Source organism: Polypterus senegalus, chromosome 1, assembly GCF_016835505.1.
Source record: "Polypterus senegalus isolate Bchr_013 chromosome 1, ASM1683550v1, whole genome shotgun sequence".
Lineage (NCBI taxonomy): Eukaryota > Metazoa > Chordata > Cladistia > Polypteriformes > Polypteridae > Polypterus > Polypterus senegalus.
This window is the reverse complement of record NC_053154.1, coordinates 22966571-22983093: the sequence shown is the minus strand read 5'-3', so window position 1 is coordinate 22983093 and position 16523 is coordinate 22966571. Positions and strand designations below refer to the sequence as shown.

General features: G+C 39.0%; 1 protein-coding gene across 1 annotated transcript; it reads right to left on the bottom strand.

The window, feature by feature from the left end:
• Positions 1-575: 575 nt before the first annotated feature.
• Positions 576-15417, bottom strand: ifitm5 (interferon induced transmembrane protein 5). Its single transcript, XM_039744680.1, has 2 exons — positions 15155-15417; positions 576-1211 (listed from the first exon to the last, which is right to left on the bottom strand). The coding sequence occupies exons 1-2, from the start codon at positions 15356-15358 to the stop codon at positions 990-992; spliced, it is 426 nt and encodes a 141-aa protein (XP_039600614.1). The 5' UTR covers positions 15359-15417; the 3' UTR covers positions 576-989.
• Between the last annotated feature and the right edge of the window lie 1106 nt (positions 15418-16523).

The window sequence follows — 16523 nt, the reverse complement described above, 5'->3', positions numbered from 1 at the left end:
TTCCTTTAATTTTTGTGAGCAGTGTATATATTGCCAAAAGAATTGGGAATCCTCTCCAAATCATTGAATTCAGGTGTTCCAATCACTTCCATGGCCACAGGTGTATAACTTCAAGCACCTAGGCATGCAGACTGCTTCTACAAACATTTGTGAAAGAATGGGTCACTCTCTGGAGCTCAGTAAATTCAAGCGTGGTACCGTGATAGGATGGCACCTGCGCAATAAGTCCATTCATGAAATTTCTTCACTACTGAATACTGTTAGTGGTATTATAACAAAGTGGAAGCAATTGGGAACAACAGCAACTGAACCACAATATAGTGTAGATAGATAGATAGATAGATAGATAGATAGATAGATAGATAGATAGATAGATAGATAGATAGATAGATAGATAGATAGACTTTATTTTGCCCAAGATAAAATGTAAAGATGATTAATAATTTCAATTGAATTTTATCCTGTGAAACATTATATATATGAAACATTATGAAGTTTCAGTGCAACTGGCTGGATTATAAATGGTTATCTTCCAATAAAAATAATCCACTTACTTTTAAACGCTGACACAGAAAATAGTTCAATTATTTATTCAAATAATGTGACAGACGAACAGTGCATAAATACTGATTAATATAAAATAACCATTAACAAAATACACATAATAATAAACAAATTGAAAAAGTTATGCATAGTTCAAACAGAGGTATCATATCTATTAAATATATGTAATCCACTAAAATCAAACTGGTCTATCACTGCACAGCACACTAAACTGAAGGAATGAAGATGTTTGATGGCGACTTCAACAGCAGGAAATGGGCACACTGGAGGTGATTTATTAGTCCTTTTACATTACTTTGGACCTGTCTGTGAAAAGGCCTCAAGGGGTCCGTTGGTGTGCCTCGATTAGTTCCAATTTTCTGATGAAGCTGCATATTACAAAGACTGAAGGAATTCTTCTTGAAGCAGAAGGAGAAGAAGGGGGGTTACTTCCCAAAAAGTTTCCCAAAGTTGTCATAGCCGTCATCTCCGAAGAAGTCGTAAGACCCCTTGGCGTTGGCGAGATGGACTATTCCAGTGACAATGAGCACAATGATCAGCAGTGGTATCAACGTGTTCCATCCTGAAGCTAAGATGTTGTACCACTTGGCCTTGTCTGAATAGTTATGGGCAGCTTTTAAGTCACCAAGCACCTTCTGATCTCTGGCCTACAGAACAGAAAACATAAAAAAAAAACAAGATGTATAGCATAAGTAAAATTTTGAAAAGAGTGTGCACAGTGTCTTCAGAATGTGTTCAGGCCTCATCACTTTTTCATAGTTTGTTATGTTGCTGCTTTGTGCTGAAATCATTTAAATATTTTTTTTCCCACAACAAGCAACACTCAGTGCCCCAGAATGAAATATCGAAAACAGAATTTTAGAAATGTTTGCAAATACTGTAAATTAAAACTAGAAAAATGAAATATCCCATTGACAGAAGTATTCAGACCCTTTGCTATGATACTTGAAATCAGGCTGAGGAACGTCTTATTCTATCGATCATCGCTGTGATGTTTCTGCAGCTTCTTTGGTGTCCATCGGTTAATTCAATTGACAGGACAGGATTAGGAAAGGCGCCCACGTGTCTATAGAAGGTCTACAACTGAACAAAAACCAGGCTGTGAGTTTGAATGAATTGGCTGCAGAGCTTAGTGACAGATTTGTGTGGAGGCACAAATCTCGGAAAGGCTACAAAAAACTTCTTGCAGCATTAAAAGCCTCCATAATTCATAAATAAGTTTGGGACAACCACAACTCTTCTTGGTCAAACTGAGCAATAGTGGGGAGAAGGGGCTTATTAAGAACTCAATTGGCACTCTGGTTGAGCTTCAGAAAACCTATATGGAGATGGGAAAAATTTCCAGAAGGACAACCATCATTATAACACTCCACTGATCTAGACTTAATGGAAAAGTGGCCCGATGACACAAGAAAGCCAGCATGGAGTTTACAACAATGCACCTGAACAACTCCCAAAATATTAGAATTAAGATTCTCTGATCTAATGAAACCAGGATTTAACAGTTTGGCCTAAATTCTAAGTATCATGACTGGAGCGAACATGGCACCACTCATCATCTGCGCAGTACCATTCCAGTGGTGGAGTGTGGTGGTGACAGAATCATTCTGTGGGATTATTTTCACTTGTAGGGACTAGTCAGGGTTATGGGAAAGATGGAGTAAAGTAGGGAGGTACCCCTAAGAAGATCCAGTTCCAGAGCGCTGTGGACCTCAGTGTTTAACTTCCACCAGAATATTCCTTAGCACAAAGCAAAGGCATCACGTGAGTGGAGAATTCTGTGAATGGGCTTAAGTGGCCCATCCAGAGCCTGGAGCTGAACCCTATTGAACATCTCTGGAAAGACCTGAAAACAGCTGGCGGTCCACTGGCGGTCTCCATCCAAACTGACTGAGCTTGAAAGGATCTACATAGGTGAATTTCAAAGTGTGTGAACTTCTCAAGATGCAAGAAGACTCCATGCTGGAATCGCTGGCAAACATGCTTCTATTGAGTGTTGTTTCATGAGATGAATAAATTAAATGTAATGATTTTAGCACAAGGCTGCAACATAAGAGAACGTGTGTAAAGTGATAACTTACTGAAGGCATGGCAGGGACAGAGATGAGAGGAAAAGAGAACTGCTAACTGGGAAGTGGTGCATCTGGCCAATAAATAGGCAAAGGTGCTCAAATTATGGTGTTGTCCTGCGGGATGAGAGGAGGAATAACTGATAAAAGATCTATCTGACTTAAAAATCCCACCAATAAGAAGGGGAGCAGCTCATATATTAAAAACAAATTGTGACTTAACATTTAAGAAATGTAAAATTCACTAAAATTAATTTTTTGAAGTGGAAGATAAGGAACATTTCTTCCTAAGGGTTATTCTGTGCTCAGAACCGTTGGCTTCTTCTCCAAAACTGCTGCTACTACCACTACCTCAGTCTTCTATGGCCCCTTCAATGTGCTCTCATCATCCTCATGCACTGCCTGCCTGTACGTTTATGTTGCCAGTCCTGCCTCACGCCAGTCATTTGGGATCTAAGATAGCACCGCCTGGGCTTACTTTCCCCAACTCTGTAAACTGATCCAAGTGAAGACCCTCCAAGAGGCTGGTTGACTGCCGCACACCCAAGTCAACAGATTTTAGCAGCAGAATCAATCTGTGTCAGATCAGCAGGTTTTAGAAAATGTTTCTGACTGACCATCTCTGGTTTGCTTCACACTTGATACAAATAATGACATTGTACCCAATAACAAGTGTGCAAAACTATAGGTGTGTATGTTTACCGTATATACTCGCACATAAGTTCTCCTGCAGATAAGTTGGGGCTTGATATTACAGTATAATTTCTGGTGTTTTATAATGTCGTTCATATAAGTCGAATGTGGAAAACTCACGCTATTGGTCCAAGAGATTATGATATGCTAACACCCACCTGAGAGAGTAACCACGGAGGACATGGTCTTTTTTTTCCAGTGTATTGTGCTTACGTGACCACACGTTGATACCCAAACTATTCCAAAGTGACGTTTGCACTGTTTAGTGTTTTTTGTATCTCACACCCTCATACACCTTTATTGTAAGAGCATCCCTTATCTGCGATGGAGCGTTAGGTCAGAAGAAAATATGAAGCTGGTTTTAAATAGTAACTGCACTGCTGTAGCAAAATTCGATGTGTCTGAGAAACTGATGCAAGATTGGAGGAAGCAAGAAGATGTAAAAAAAAAAAAAATTAAGTGTTGCATTTTTGAACAGGCGTATAAGATGGGGTCTGATTTTATGATCGATTTTTCTAGTTTCAAGACCTGACTTATATGCGAGTATTTATGGTACTATTTTATAAGAAATGGGGGCATTAAAAAGGGTGTGCAGTCCTAATTACGCTGTAAAAATGGGTGCTACTAAAATGTCAGTATTCCATAAGTCATTACTTTTGAACCATTCTTTTTAGATTCATCAAATTTTTAGGGATTGACATCTTCAGCATCTTAAATATAGATTTATGAGGTGTTAACCTCCTTAATGTTACATTTACTCCTGTAAAAACAAGTCAAAAGTTTTAAGCTTTTTCAGCAAGAAAAAATGCTATTATATGTAACAGAGTCCTGAAAACACCAAAATGTCAACATTGGTACAGTTGGAAAAGTCTGTCTAGTGTCCACTGCTGTATGGATGTAAATTTAGTATACGTCTTTTGTGTGATATGTTAGGAAACAGTCTCTATAACACAAAGCTCAACATTGCAATCAGAAGTGTAATGGCGTGTTTCTTTGCGCACTTTTCATATTATTTTTTTTATTGTTTGCACGAGTGGGTAGAATATCCATGCCTGATATTTGCAAATGACAAGATTCTTTTATTATTGAGGTCTACCATAGCGCATGGCTTAGTGATCTCCACACTCCCTTTGACTCAAGCATTGGCAGTTACTGCACTATGGATGTTGATGTCTTTCTTGTCCTTCTAATTGATTGCAGTCATTTTGCTTTTCTTGCTACACAGCTATTTACACCACAGTAATTCTTCAGGCGATCAAATTCTACAGACCTGTCATGGCAGTTCAGTCATAAAATGTCATATGCATTAGTATCACTATTTGTGTGAATGTCTGATGACCAATTTACAATCTCATCACTATTGCTTGTTTCAGCTAATTGTTCAGTTTCAGTTTGTTCTGAAACTTGCATTACAGCTTCTTCTTTACACACCGCTGCATTTTGGTTGAAGGCTCCGCCTCACTCATAAATATTGATGAGTTCACCTTAGAGTGACAAGGCAAAGAGATGCTCCATTATGATGCTGTTTTATCCACTAGATGACTTTTTACAGCACAGTGTCCTCATTACTGCACTGGGGCATTGGGATCCACATGCAGACCACAGGGTAAGCACCCCCCTACTCCATTATAACAGCTGTATCCCACAGGATATTTGGTGTTAACTATATTTACATAGAATTCCAAATCCAAGAGACTCTATCTATCTATCTATCTATCTATCTATCTATCTATCTATCTATCTGTATATCATCAAGTTTGTCTGATCACTAATAATGATGAAACAGCCTATGGGTTGAAGGTGCAGAAGTTGGTGGGGTGGTGTGAGGAAAATAATTTGTACCTTAATACAAAAAAAAAATCATTGTAGATTTAAGGAAAACAGAAAAGGAAAATAGGAAGTACAGAACATGCATCAACTACAGTTAGGAATGAACCTGTGTAAAGAGTGTCCACTTTTAAATTTTGAGTGTGTGTGTGTGTGTGTGTGTTGGTTTAGTATTACAGAAGGTCTCTCTTAATAGACTTCACTTCTTGAGGTGGCTGAGGAGAGTAAACTTTGCCCCAGAAGCTGCTAGTCAAGAAGCTTCCAGCAATCGAAGACATTTAACGTTATTAAAGATCCATTTCATCTTAGTAACCTTCTGACTGACTATGTATGCCCGCACAAACAGATTATTTGTTATTTTCTGTTATTTTATGTTATATTTTAATTATAGATATATATAGATATATTATAATATATCTATATATTATAGATAGGAAAAGCACCATATGCTAGATAGATAGACAGATAGATAGATAGATAGATAGATAGATAGATAGATAGATAGATAGATAGATGAGAAAGCACTGTATGACACATAGATAGATAGATAGATAGATAGATAGATAGATAGATATGATAGATAGATAGATAGATAGATAGATAGATAGATAGATAGATAGATATGTAAGGCACTATAGATAGATAGATAGATAGATAGATGAGAAAGCACTATATGACACATAGATAGATAGATAGATAGATAGATAGATAGAATAGATACGATAGATAGATAGATAGATAGATAGATAGATAGATAGATAGATAGATAGATAGATAGATAGATAGATAGATAGATAGAAAAGCACTATATAATAGATAGATAGATAGATAGATAGATAGATAGATAGAAAAGCACTATATAATAGATAGATAGATAGATAGATAGATAGATAGATAGATAGATAGATAGAATGGCACTATATGATAGATAGATAGATAGATAGATAGATAGATAGATAGATAGATAGATAGATAGATAGATAGATGAGAAAGCACTATATGACACATAGATAGATAGATAGATAGATAGATAGATAGATAGATAGATAGATAGATAGATGAGAAAGCACTATATGATAGATAGATAGATAGATAGATAGATAGATAGATAGATAGATAGATAGATAGATAGATAGATAGAAAAGCACTATATGATAGATAGATAGATAGATAGATAGATAGATAGATAGATAGATAGATAGATAGATAGATAGATAGATAGATAGATAGATAGATAGCACTTTATTTATTCCCAGGTGGAAAGTTCACATTTTTACAGAAGCTCAAACACATCAAAGGGCGCTGATGGGAGTGTGCAATGGAGTCAGGACTAAGGTCTGCCCTACTTCTTCATGGCTTCCTGAGCTGCTTTGAATTTGGGTGGATTAAAACACTGAGATCATTGCTCTAAAATAAGCACCAAAGCCACCACAGGCTAAACCAGGAAAAGAGGGAGAGTGCTTGTGAAAATTACTGGCTATAACATGTTCTAATAAAAATACACTGAATTTGGTCGACACGAGCAAGAAGGCTGCTCATTTCAGGCAACACATTGCTTTTCTTGTCTTAATGTCGACTAGATATTAAAACATTGTTGGAATACTCCTAAAAAAGGAAGATCTTTTTTTTTTCTTCCTTGACAGTTGGAAGTTCCAAGCTAAACAAGCCACTTTTCCTTCTTTTTCAAAATTTAGGAAGACGTCTGTGTGCCTACTTTGTAATTTTCTTTTTTAAAATGTTTGTTTAATGTAAGGTAATTATATGTTCTGTAATATACAATGGTGGTATAAATAGAATAAAACACACGCACAGCCTCAAAAATATTTTTGTGTTAGATTAAATTAAGATTTGTCTTAATTTTCAAACTTCCAGTTTTAGTGACCACATGTCCGCTGTAGCCCATCTTCTTCAATATCCACCCTTCTGCACACCACGGTCGTAAGCAGCTGTAAATTGAATATTTGTGGCTTTTTGCCTAACATGAAGGAGTCTGGTCCATCACCTCTGCTCTGTCTTCATATAGAGAATTTCTGCTGTTTTTTTAGTCCAGAGACCCTTTCTCTGTAATCTCTAGGGAATATAATGTGTGAGCACCACATCTGTCACCAGCAACCACAGCACAGTGAAAGCTGCTTAGATGCCAAGTCCTGGCCTTTTAAGTGTTTGCTCCCATAACTGTGTACAGTATACACTACGATGCAGACACTTGATTGGCTGGTTGGAGACGACTTTTTGCGTTGACTAAATATACTGAGCACTGCGCCTTTACTGACACTCGGTCTGGAGTTGCTTTCTGCCCGTTCCCATTGTTGCTGGGACAGGCTCTGCCACTCAGCGACTTGAAATTGTTTTGAGAATGTTATGAAATGTCATAATAAAAAAAATTTAAAGCATCACGGCTCTGTGCACATTATTAGCGGGTGCGATGTGAAATGATGGTAGTCAGTTTGTCTGCTATTGATACGGAGTTCTCAAAAACTGCTTAACTCAGTTCAAGATCATTGGGGTAGGCCACTGGCACTAGGCACATAGCAAGTACCAACCCCAGTCAGGGTGCCAGCCTATTCACACACAAGGGACATATTTAGTAAAGCCTGACCCCACCCTCTCTGGAATGTGAGAAGAAAATGAGCACCCAAAGAGAAAAGGAAACCGACCCTTAACAGAGGACGAAGGATCCACAAGGCACCACCGCTAACCACTGCACCACCATGTCCTCTGTCATTTTCACAAGTGAAATTGTGTCATACAGAACAGCCATGAAACACTTCCAATAAGAAAAGTAAATGACACAAACTACCATCACTTTGTGCTTCCCTTCCACTATCTGAAAACAACCTTATACTCAAATGGCTATGAAGGATTTGAGGTGCAAACCTTATAATGTACACAAGTCACAAAATCAATAAAATAGACAGCTCTTAGAGAACGATGTGCTCAGGACATAATTAAAAGCTCTCTAGACATTCTTGGAAAGCTATTTTATAGAGTTCCCTACATTTAAATCAGGGTATTTTTATGTAAACTTTTAAAAAAAATAAACCCATGGATCTTCTCAGGATGCCGTGTTCTCAATGTCCTATTTGTAATGCATGCAGGACACGCCGTTAATGGGGTCAGTTAGCACTCACAATACTGTGTACTGTCTATATATATACAGACCCCTTCACTGTTTACATACTTTATAGTGTAGTAAAATTCATTTTAATCAAATGAATTTTCCATTTTTGCTTATCAATCAACATTCAATAACCCACAAAGTAAATACATTATTCAGAAGAGTTTGCACTTTTATTAAGAACTCAAAACTCATTCATTTAAGTATTCAGACCCCTTGCCATGGTACTCAGATCATCCTGTTAGATTTGATTCTCCCTGAAATGTGCCTAGGACTTGGTTGGAGTCCATCAGTGGCAAGCTGAACTGACGGGACACCGTTTAGAAAGGTCCACATGTACCTGTGATTCTAAGGTCCTACAATTCACAATGTCACGCCAGCCAAATCTAAGCCCAAATGCATCTGAGCAAAGCTGGTAGAGACTTACCAGAGAAGATTCAAAGGTGCAATTGCTGCCAAGGGGGCTTCCATATAGAACTGAATTAAGGGTCTGAACAGTTTTATGGATGAGAGATTTCAGTTTGTGTGTAGAAAGTAAAGGGATCTGAACACTTTATGAGTCCACTGTATGTACAGTTTACATATTAAAATATATACAATGTACACAAGCACACAAAATATTTACTGGATGTATATACTGTATATTTATATATTTAACTATAGTGTGGGTGTGCATGTGCATATGTATGACTATATACAGTATATATAGATATTGATATTATGAATAATTAAAAAATATTTGCTACCTCTTGCCCTACGTGTATCTTCATCATCTTTCCTCTGTGTTAGCTGTGTAAACGGCTCTTAACCGATGCTCCCTTTCTTGAACGCATTCCTGTAAAGCCTGCATCTCATACACTTTCATTATATTTGAGGTGCCTTTCTCACCTCTTGTCCACTTTTATAGTTGCCTCTCTCAGCGTGCGTCTTTACTCTTCTTCAGGCATCTCACACTCACACGTCCTCTTTCCAAAAGAATGAATCACATCAAAGCCAAACTGTCCAATCAGATTGCTCACAGATAGAACCACAGAACTTAGGGTTTTATTATACTGTATCGTATGTGATACAGCGCCTGACAAATGATACAAAGAGTACATGACACGTGTTTTACGGGGCTCATCGGGCATACGCACGTCTGCTTCCCCTTACGGGGTTCGAACAAAGCCACGGTGGCTGGTTTGTTTATCTGACAAGGTGCAGATCGGAGTATTACCTGCATAGGGCTGATCACAGTCTGATATTTAGGTGGTTACCTACCAGGTAATGCGTGTGGATGGTCGGCCAGCCGGCAGACATACGTCACATCCTCTCAGTTGCACGTGCCGTGTACTCTTTGTATTATGTGTCAGGTACCATATAACATGGATATGTTTTGCTTGCACTCTTTGGATTATTTGGCAGGTGCTGTATAACATGTATATGTTCTGCTTCTCGCAACTGAGAGGAAGTGGCGGATGTGTGCACTGGCCGACTGACCAAACGCGTTATGCCTGGTAGGCAATAAATTAATCAGATTACGATCAGATCTACACATTGTATTGTATATATATGTATAATGGTAGGGCTGTGTCGATGTGCGAGGAAAGGGAAAAGAAAATTATAAAGGTTTTTTTCATCCTGAAAGGAAAGGAGGTTAAAAACATAACGTTTTGATACCCCTGATAAAGACTATAAAGCCAAAATGTTGCGTCTTTGACCTCCTTTCCTTTTCAGCATGGAAAAAACCTTTAGAACTTTTTTCCTTAAAAAATGCATGTATATATATATATATATATATATATATATATATATATATATATATATATATATTGCATATACAGTATATAGATAGATAGAAAGAAATGAAAGGCTCTATAAAATAGATAGATAGATAGATAGATATTCTGCTTTTAAAGAATTGTTTTCAGCAAGCTATTTCCATTCTGTCATGGAGCAGATAACACAATTTTCATAAAGGCACATAAAGTAATAAAATGGAGACATTTCTACAGTACTGTTGACAGCCTTTTTAACTGGAGTGACCATGATTTCTTATGGGGCATTTGTAATTAAATCAGTTTACATTATGGAATACTGAAAATGGTAATGTAAAATTAAAAAAAAAAAAAAAGATTTTATTTTGTTTCCAGACAGTAAATAATATAAAATAATTGCACAACTTAATACACAAAAAACAGATAGGGCTGTGTCAGCCAAATATTTCTTTGTCATTCAGTGAACCAATCAGGGAAGACAGAATGGTGTGAAAATTGTTAAGTTCTTTTAAAATATGAACCGTATTTTTTAAATAATAAGATAATTTTGTAGTACAACATTGTAATTAATGATTATGTGACTTATATAGTGTTGATAATTATTCTTCTGCATGTATTTTTGCGTGCAGCATACATAATATCAAGGTTATGTCAAAGGAAAAAGCAAGACTCGAACCACAAGGCTGCTGACTCAACGTCAGACTTGTTACTATCTGTTATTCTGAAGCCACTGGCCCTTTCCAACTAATAAATGTGAAACATTATTGTTATATTGTCTAATTTTTTCATAATTAAATTTACTTTTTGATGAGTTTAGATTTTTCTGCGCCTTAGAACTATGAAATTGACGCATTTGTGAATTTTTTTTAAGCTGCCTGTAAATGGCCAAATATTTCTTTGTCAGTCATCCAGTGAACTAATCAGGGATATATAATGTATTATATATAATAATAATAATAACAACAATAATAAAAATAAATATAACATATTATATATGTACAGTATATATGTATATATTTAAGTGTGCATTATTACACCTCTGAAGTTCCCATTTTATATTTCCTATTTATGTTCTAATCTGTACTTTAAGGCGAGAACTTGCAATGTCAAAATGAGAAAGGTCCTCTTTGCCCTGACCAGGTCACAAGCTGGTGTGGTGGGTACAGGCTCTGTTAAAGGCTGGCCCTTCTTATAGACCCGTTTGTTCTTCACACCCTGATGCCTTATCACTGCGTCCTCATGTAGAAACACTCAGTTTTTTGGGGGAGAAGTTTGGTGTCACAGAGAAACAGGCAAATTGCACAGCGAAGTGCACAGAGACGGAGTGCTGAGCTGGCAGTGCTGCTGCTGTAATCTGATGCTGTGCTAATTCAATAAGGTAATGGCAGGTTTGAGGCTTTATAAAGTTATAATGTGAAATCGAGCGTCTGGCTGGTGACCGATAAACTCTGCCAGATGAGACAAAGCACGGACAGACAGCAGATCTTCATTTGTTTGAGTTTTTTCATTCTCTCTGGAACTTCCTGTTGTCTATTTGCCTCTTTCCAGTGTCCTGAGGTGTTGTTCCCTTTTCAGCTGTGCTTTATCAAATGAAGATCGACTGATGGTGTAGACGTTTGTATTTAGCTTTAATTTATTTAGATGACACGTTCATCCAGATTGACTTACACAGATGAAGTGTTCAAGTCCTTGTTTTTGCATCTCCACTAGAAGAACAGTAAAAGTTAAAGTGGTAACTTCAATGCTGCCTGGTGACTTATATGGTGCCTTTCGACAGTGGACACTGAGGCATGAAACAAACCCCTCAGGATTGTATCGAGAGTCTGTACTGGCCTCTTAGCATCTGTCCGCAGTGAGGAGTTTAACAGAATTAATTAAGGAATTTAGCATTATGAGCCCTGAAAGGTGAAGTAACCTCCATTAGTGTGACCCAGACAGACGGTGCCTGTGTTCAAACCACCATCCACAATAAACATTTTACCGACATTTTAATTTTGTGTAATGTGAAGAGTGAATCACACAGGGAGCCAATGATGATGTGATTTTTATATATTGATTGCCTTTTATCACATCATAGAGGCACAGCACATTTACCGCCATGTTTCTACAATGTAAACAGTGAGTGGTGAAAAGAGATCTTCACAGACAGGGAGTAACAGCCTGTGCTTTTATATACAGTAGCACCTTTACAGAGTATGCAGTGCTCAGACCCAGTCAAATTGTTTTTATGTTCTACAATGTAAGTGGAGGTAAAAATGACTCCATCAGGAGACCACTGGGGGTCAGCTCTGGAGAGTGGAATGGCAACCTTGTGATTTAAGTTAAGTTTAGGACAGACTTCAAAATCCTCCTTTGAACATATAAAGCCTTAAATGGCCAAGGTCCGGCTTACTTGTCTGAACTTATCATGACTTACAAACCAGAGCGCACATTAATATCTCAAGATGCCGGTCTACTTAGGATTCCAAGGATTAATAAAATAACAGTGGGAGGTCGAGCTTTTAGTGACAGGACCCCTAAACTGTGGAGTGGTCTGCCTGCTACTATAGGAGATGCCCCTTCGGTCTCAGCTTTCAAATCCCAGCTGAAGGCTCACTAATTCAGTTTAGCACACCCTGCCTAGAGCTGCTGATTAACTTTACAGACTTCATCTCTGTTGTTAGTCATTAGCACTAAAACATAAGGAACATGATAGTTATAATTTGTTACTAACCCTCACCTATTCTGTTTCTTTTCTCGGTACTCAAATGTGGCACTTGGTGCCACTGCCCACCTGCCAAGGTGTTTTGCCAGCCTAAAGATTAGTCATCCCTGATGGAGGATCGCAGGAATCATCGGGTAAAGGGGTCCTTTCATCAGATTAGCTGGCCAAGCACTGACTCAGCTGTGGAATGGCCAATCGGGGGAAGCAGCTTGATGGCCAAGCTCTCCTGGACTGTAAACAAATCCAAATTGTATTCTGTGATATCATTTACTGTTGAATTGTGATCTATACTTGTAATATTTCTATTGCACTATTATATTGTATTGAGGATTACTTGTGTTCTGTTCTGTGTATTGTACTGTATTTACCCCCTTTTTTTGACACCCACTGCACACCCAACCTACCTGGAAAGGGGTCTCTTTTTGAACTGCCTTTCCAAAGGTTTCTTCCATTTTTTCCCAACAAGAGTTTTTTTTGGGAGTTTTTCCTCGTCTTTTTAGAGAGTCAAGGCTGGGGGGCTGTCAAGAGGCAGGGCCTGTTAAAGCCAAGTGTGTCACTTCTTGTGTGATTTTGGGCTATACAAAAATAAATTGTATTGTGTATTGTATTGTATTGAATGAGAAAGAGATTTTGATCCAAAGATATGGATACTCGAAATATGCAGTGCATCAAAATCACCAACGCTAAATGAATAATTTGATACGTTAATAATATGTGGAATTGTAAAACAATGAGGAACTCAGTCAAACAATGGAAAGCTAGGAGAAAAAAAATCACATATGGCGAGGAAGCTTTTTATCTTCAGAGTTGTGATGCTGCTGCGTGATTCTGATTCTCTCTGTTCTTCTTCCCTCTTCCAACCGACTCACGCTTCTTTTATACAGCGAGGGGCCATAGCAGCTGCAGCACATTAGCCACGCGAACAATCACGGATGTGGGCAGTCCCTCACCTGTGCATTAGGTGAGAAACGCCCACACCGCAGATCGCCCTGCGGCTTGCTACAACTGCTACGCCCCCTCACGAAGCCGCGAGCGCGGTGATTATTTATTTAAAAACTGGCCCTTGCTGAGAGCGCTGTGGACCCTCTATACCACAAGCCCTTTACAGGCCCACTAAAATTATTTCCATATTTTATCGATGTGATCACTCAGAGAGATGAAGTTGCCCCCTTAGGGTCACATAGGAAGTCAGTGCTGGTGTCTGAATCAGCAGGGCAGCAAATTTATAAAGCACATCTCCTCAGTGAGAACTACTTTCATATCCTGTTGTGAGTTCTACTCTCAAGTGAGTAAGTGGAGCTGAAATGACTCCATTAGGATAACACAGTGGACCAGTAACCTTGTGATTTTATGTAGCACCTTTTCACGATGAGCCTAATACATCCATCCATCCATCATCCAACCCGCTATATCCTAACTACAGGGTCACGGGGGTCTGCTGGAGCCAATCCCAGCCAACACAGGGCGCAAGGCAGGAAACAAACACCGGGCAGGGTGCCAACCCACTGCAGGGCACACACACACACCCACACACACTAGGGGCAATTTAGAATAGCCAATCCACCTAACCTGCATGTCTTTGGACTGTGGGAGGAAACCCACGCAGACACGGTGAGAACATGCAAACTCCACGCAGGGAGAACCCAGGAAGCGAACCCAGGTCTCCTAACTACGAGGCAGCAGCGCTACCCACTGCGCCACCTAATACAGGTCTGCTAAAATCATTTCCATATTTCATCAATGTGATCACTCAAAGGTGAAGATACCCCCTTGGCGTCTGTACATTTATATGGCTCCTTTCCTGAAGGAGAACTTTACAGGTCCACGTTTGCGTGTTTCCACAATGTGCACACTAGCAGGTGGAATGGCTGCCTCAGGGGTCATAAAAGGAGTCAGAGTTGGTGATTAATTTCTGATTGTGTATAGCGCCTTTCTACACTGAGACCTTTACAGGCTTCCATGCTTCTCGATTGTGAGCATTCAGTGATAAAGTGGCTGTCTTTTATTTGGCACCTTTCCCTGTGAGCACATTACTGGCAGATTAGAATTGTTTCACAATGAGAGATGAAATGACTGAGCACGTTCATGCTGGACACTGAATAAGCAGCCTTCTGATTTTAGATATGCCTGGCCACAGGCAGTGCATTACTGGTATAGTAATAATAATTTCCAAGGTTCCACACTGAGAAATTTAGCACTAGAGAATAATTTTATATAGTGCCTTTCACCATCCTACCCTTTACAGTTTCAGTATAATCATATCCCACATTTCTACACTTCAGTGCCATCAGCTGAACCAGTTTCCTTGTGGAAATATAACTGGTTAGCCACACTTCACATCTCCTTTCTGACGTGGACAACACTTGGCATTACCAGCACGCCCTCCCTGAGAGCACATTTATCACGGTCAAACCAGCCTTACCTTCACTGAATAGATGAGTGCTAGAAAGCCCAAGCAGCAGAAGTTCACATAGAGGGTGTTGCAAATCGACCAGATCAGGTAATCCTTCGGTGGGGGAGCGGTGGGGCCCATGTTGACCACAGTGGCACCCGGCCGGTTTTCTTGTGGCTTGTTTCCGTTTAAGGGGATATAATCGGACGGGCACGAGTACGTGGCATTATCCATCTTGACAGCTGTTGTCCTGTTCTCTCTTTGACGCAAAGCTACCTTATGCAAAGTGCCAATCGTTTAGCTCAGCTTTATAGTGCCCAGAAATGAAGGCGGGCTTAGAAGGGGCACTGACCTCCGTGTCCAAGTATAAATTTGGAAAGGCCGCAGGCAGAGAAGGCAAGGCTGTTATTTTGTGGTTTCGAGTGTTTTGGGGAAAGGGTTGGCGAGCCGGTCCTTGTAAGCATTCCTCTTCTCTTTTTTCCATGTAAGTGGTTATCATGTGTGTTCAGCAGTCACGGGCGTCTCCAGTTTTATTTTCTCCTGAAAGCAAGGGGCAGCTGCAGCACCTCAAACTCTGCAGCAGGCAAATCCATGGAATAAAGAAAACAGCGGTGAATAAATTAGAGGCCAAACGTTGAAAGATGTGGCTACGAAAAAAAAGTCCTAAATTAGGATATAATAAGCACAGCTAAAGTATCAAGAATATCAGCAGTCCCTGTTTTTTGATAACAATTAATTCAGACAATTAAAAATTGTTACAATATTGGAAGAGACAGTATTGAGTACTAACAGAAGTGTGCAGAGGCAAAGAGCATCTGGTCAGTGGTCAGCCCTTCACATGACGAAATAAATGAAGGATACCAGAGAATCACCCAAGGAGTCAGTGCTGGGCAGCCTTGTCATCATATATAGCGCCTTTCAAACAATATCTGCTCTTCAGGTAAGTTTTAATCATTTTGATGTTTCTACAGCACAAATGTGGAGTGACGGAAAGAGTCCCTCAGGATCTCACAGACAGTCTGAGCTGGAGGGTGAACCAGCAGACTCGTAAATTTTATGTAATGCCATTTCCACAATGAATATTAATATTGTTTTCAGATTACTACAGTATGAATAGTAAGTGGTGAAACGACTCCTTCAGGTTCACAGAATGAGTTGGTGCCGTGGAGTAACTCATCAGCATTGTGGTTTTATACAGAGCCTCTCCATAATAAGCATTTCAGATTGTACATTAATATTGTTTCTGTATTCACACGATATGAAGTGTGAGAACCAAACGACCTCCTAAGAATCACAAAAGAGTCGATGCTGAGGAGTGAACTTCAGGCTTTTGATTTTATGTTGCACATTTCTACAACAAGCAGTTCACAGGTACTTTTATTTATTAATTTATTTTTGT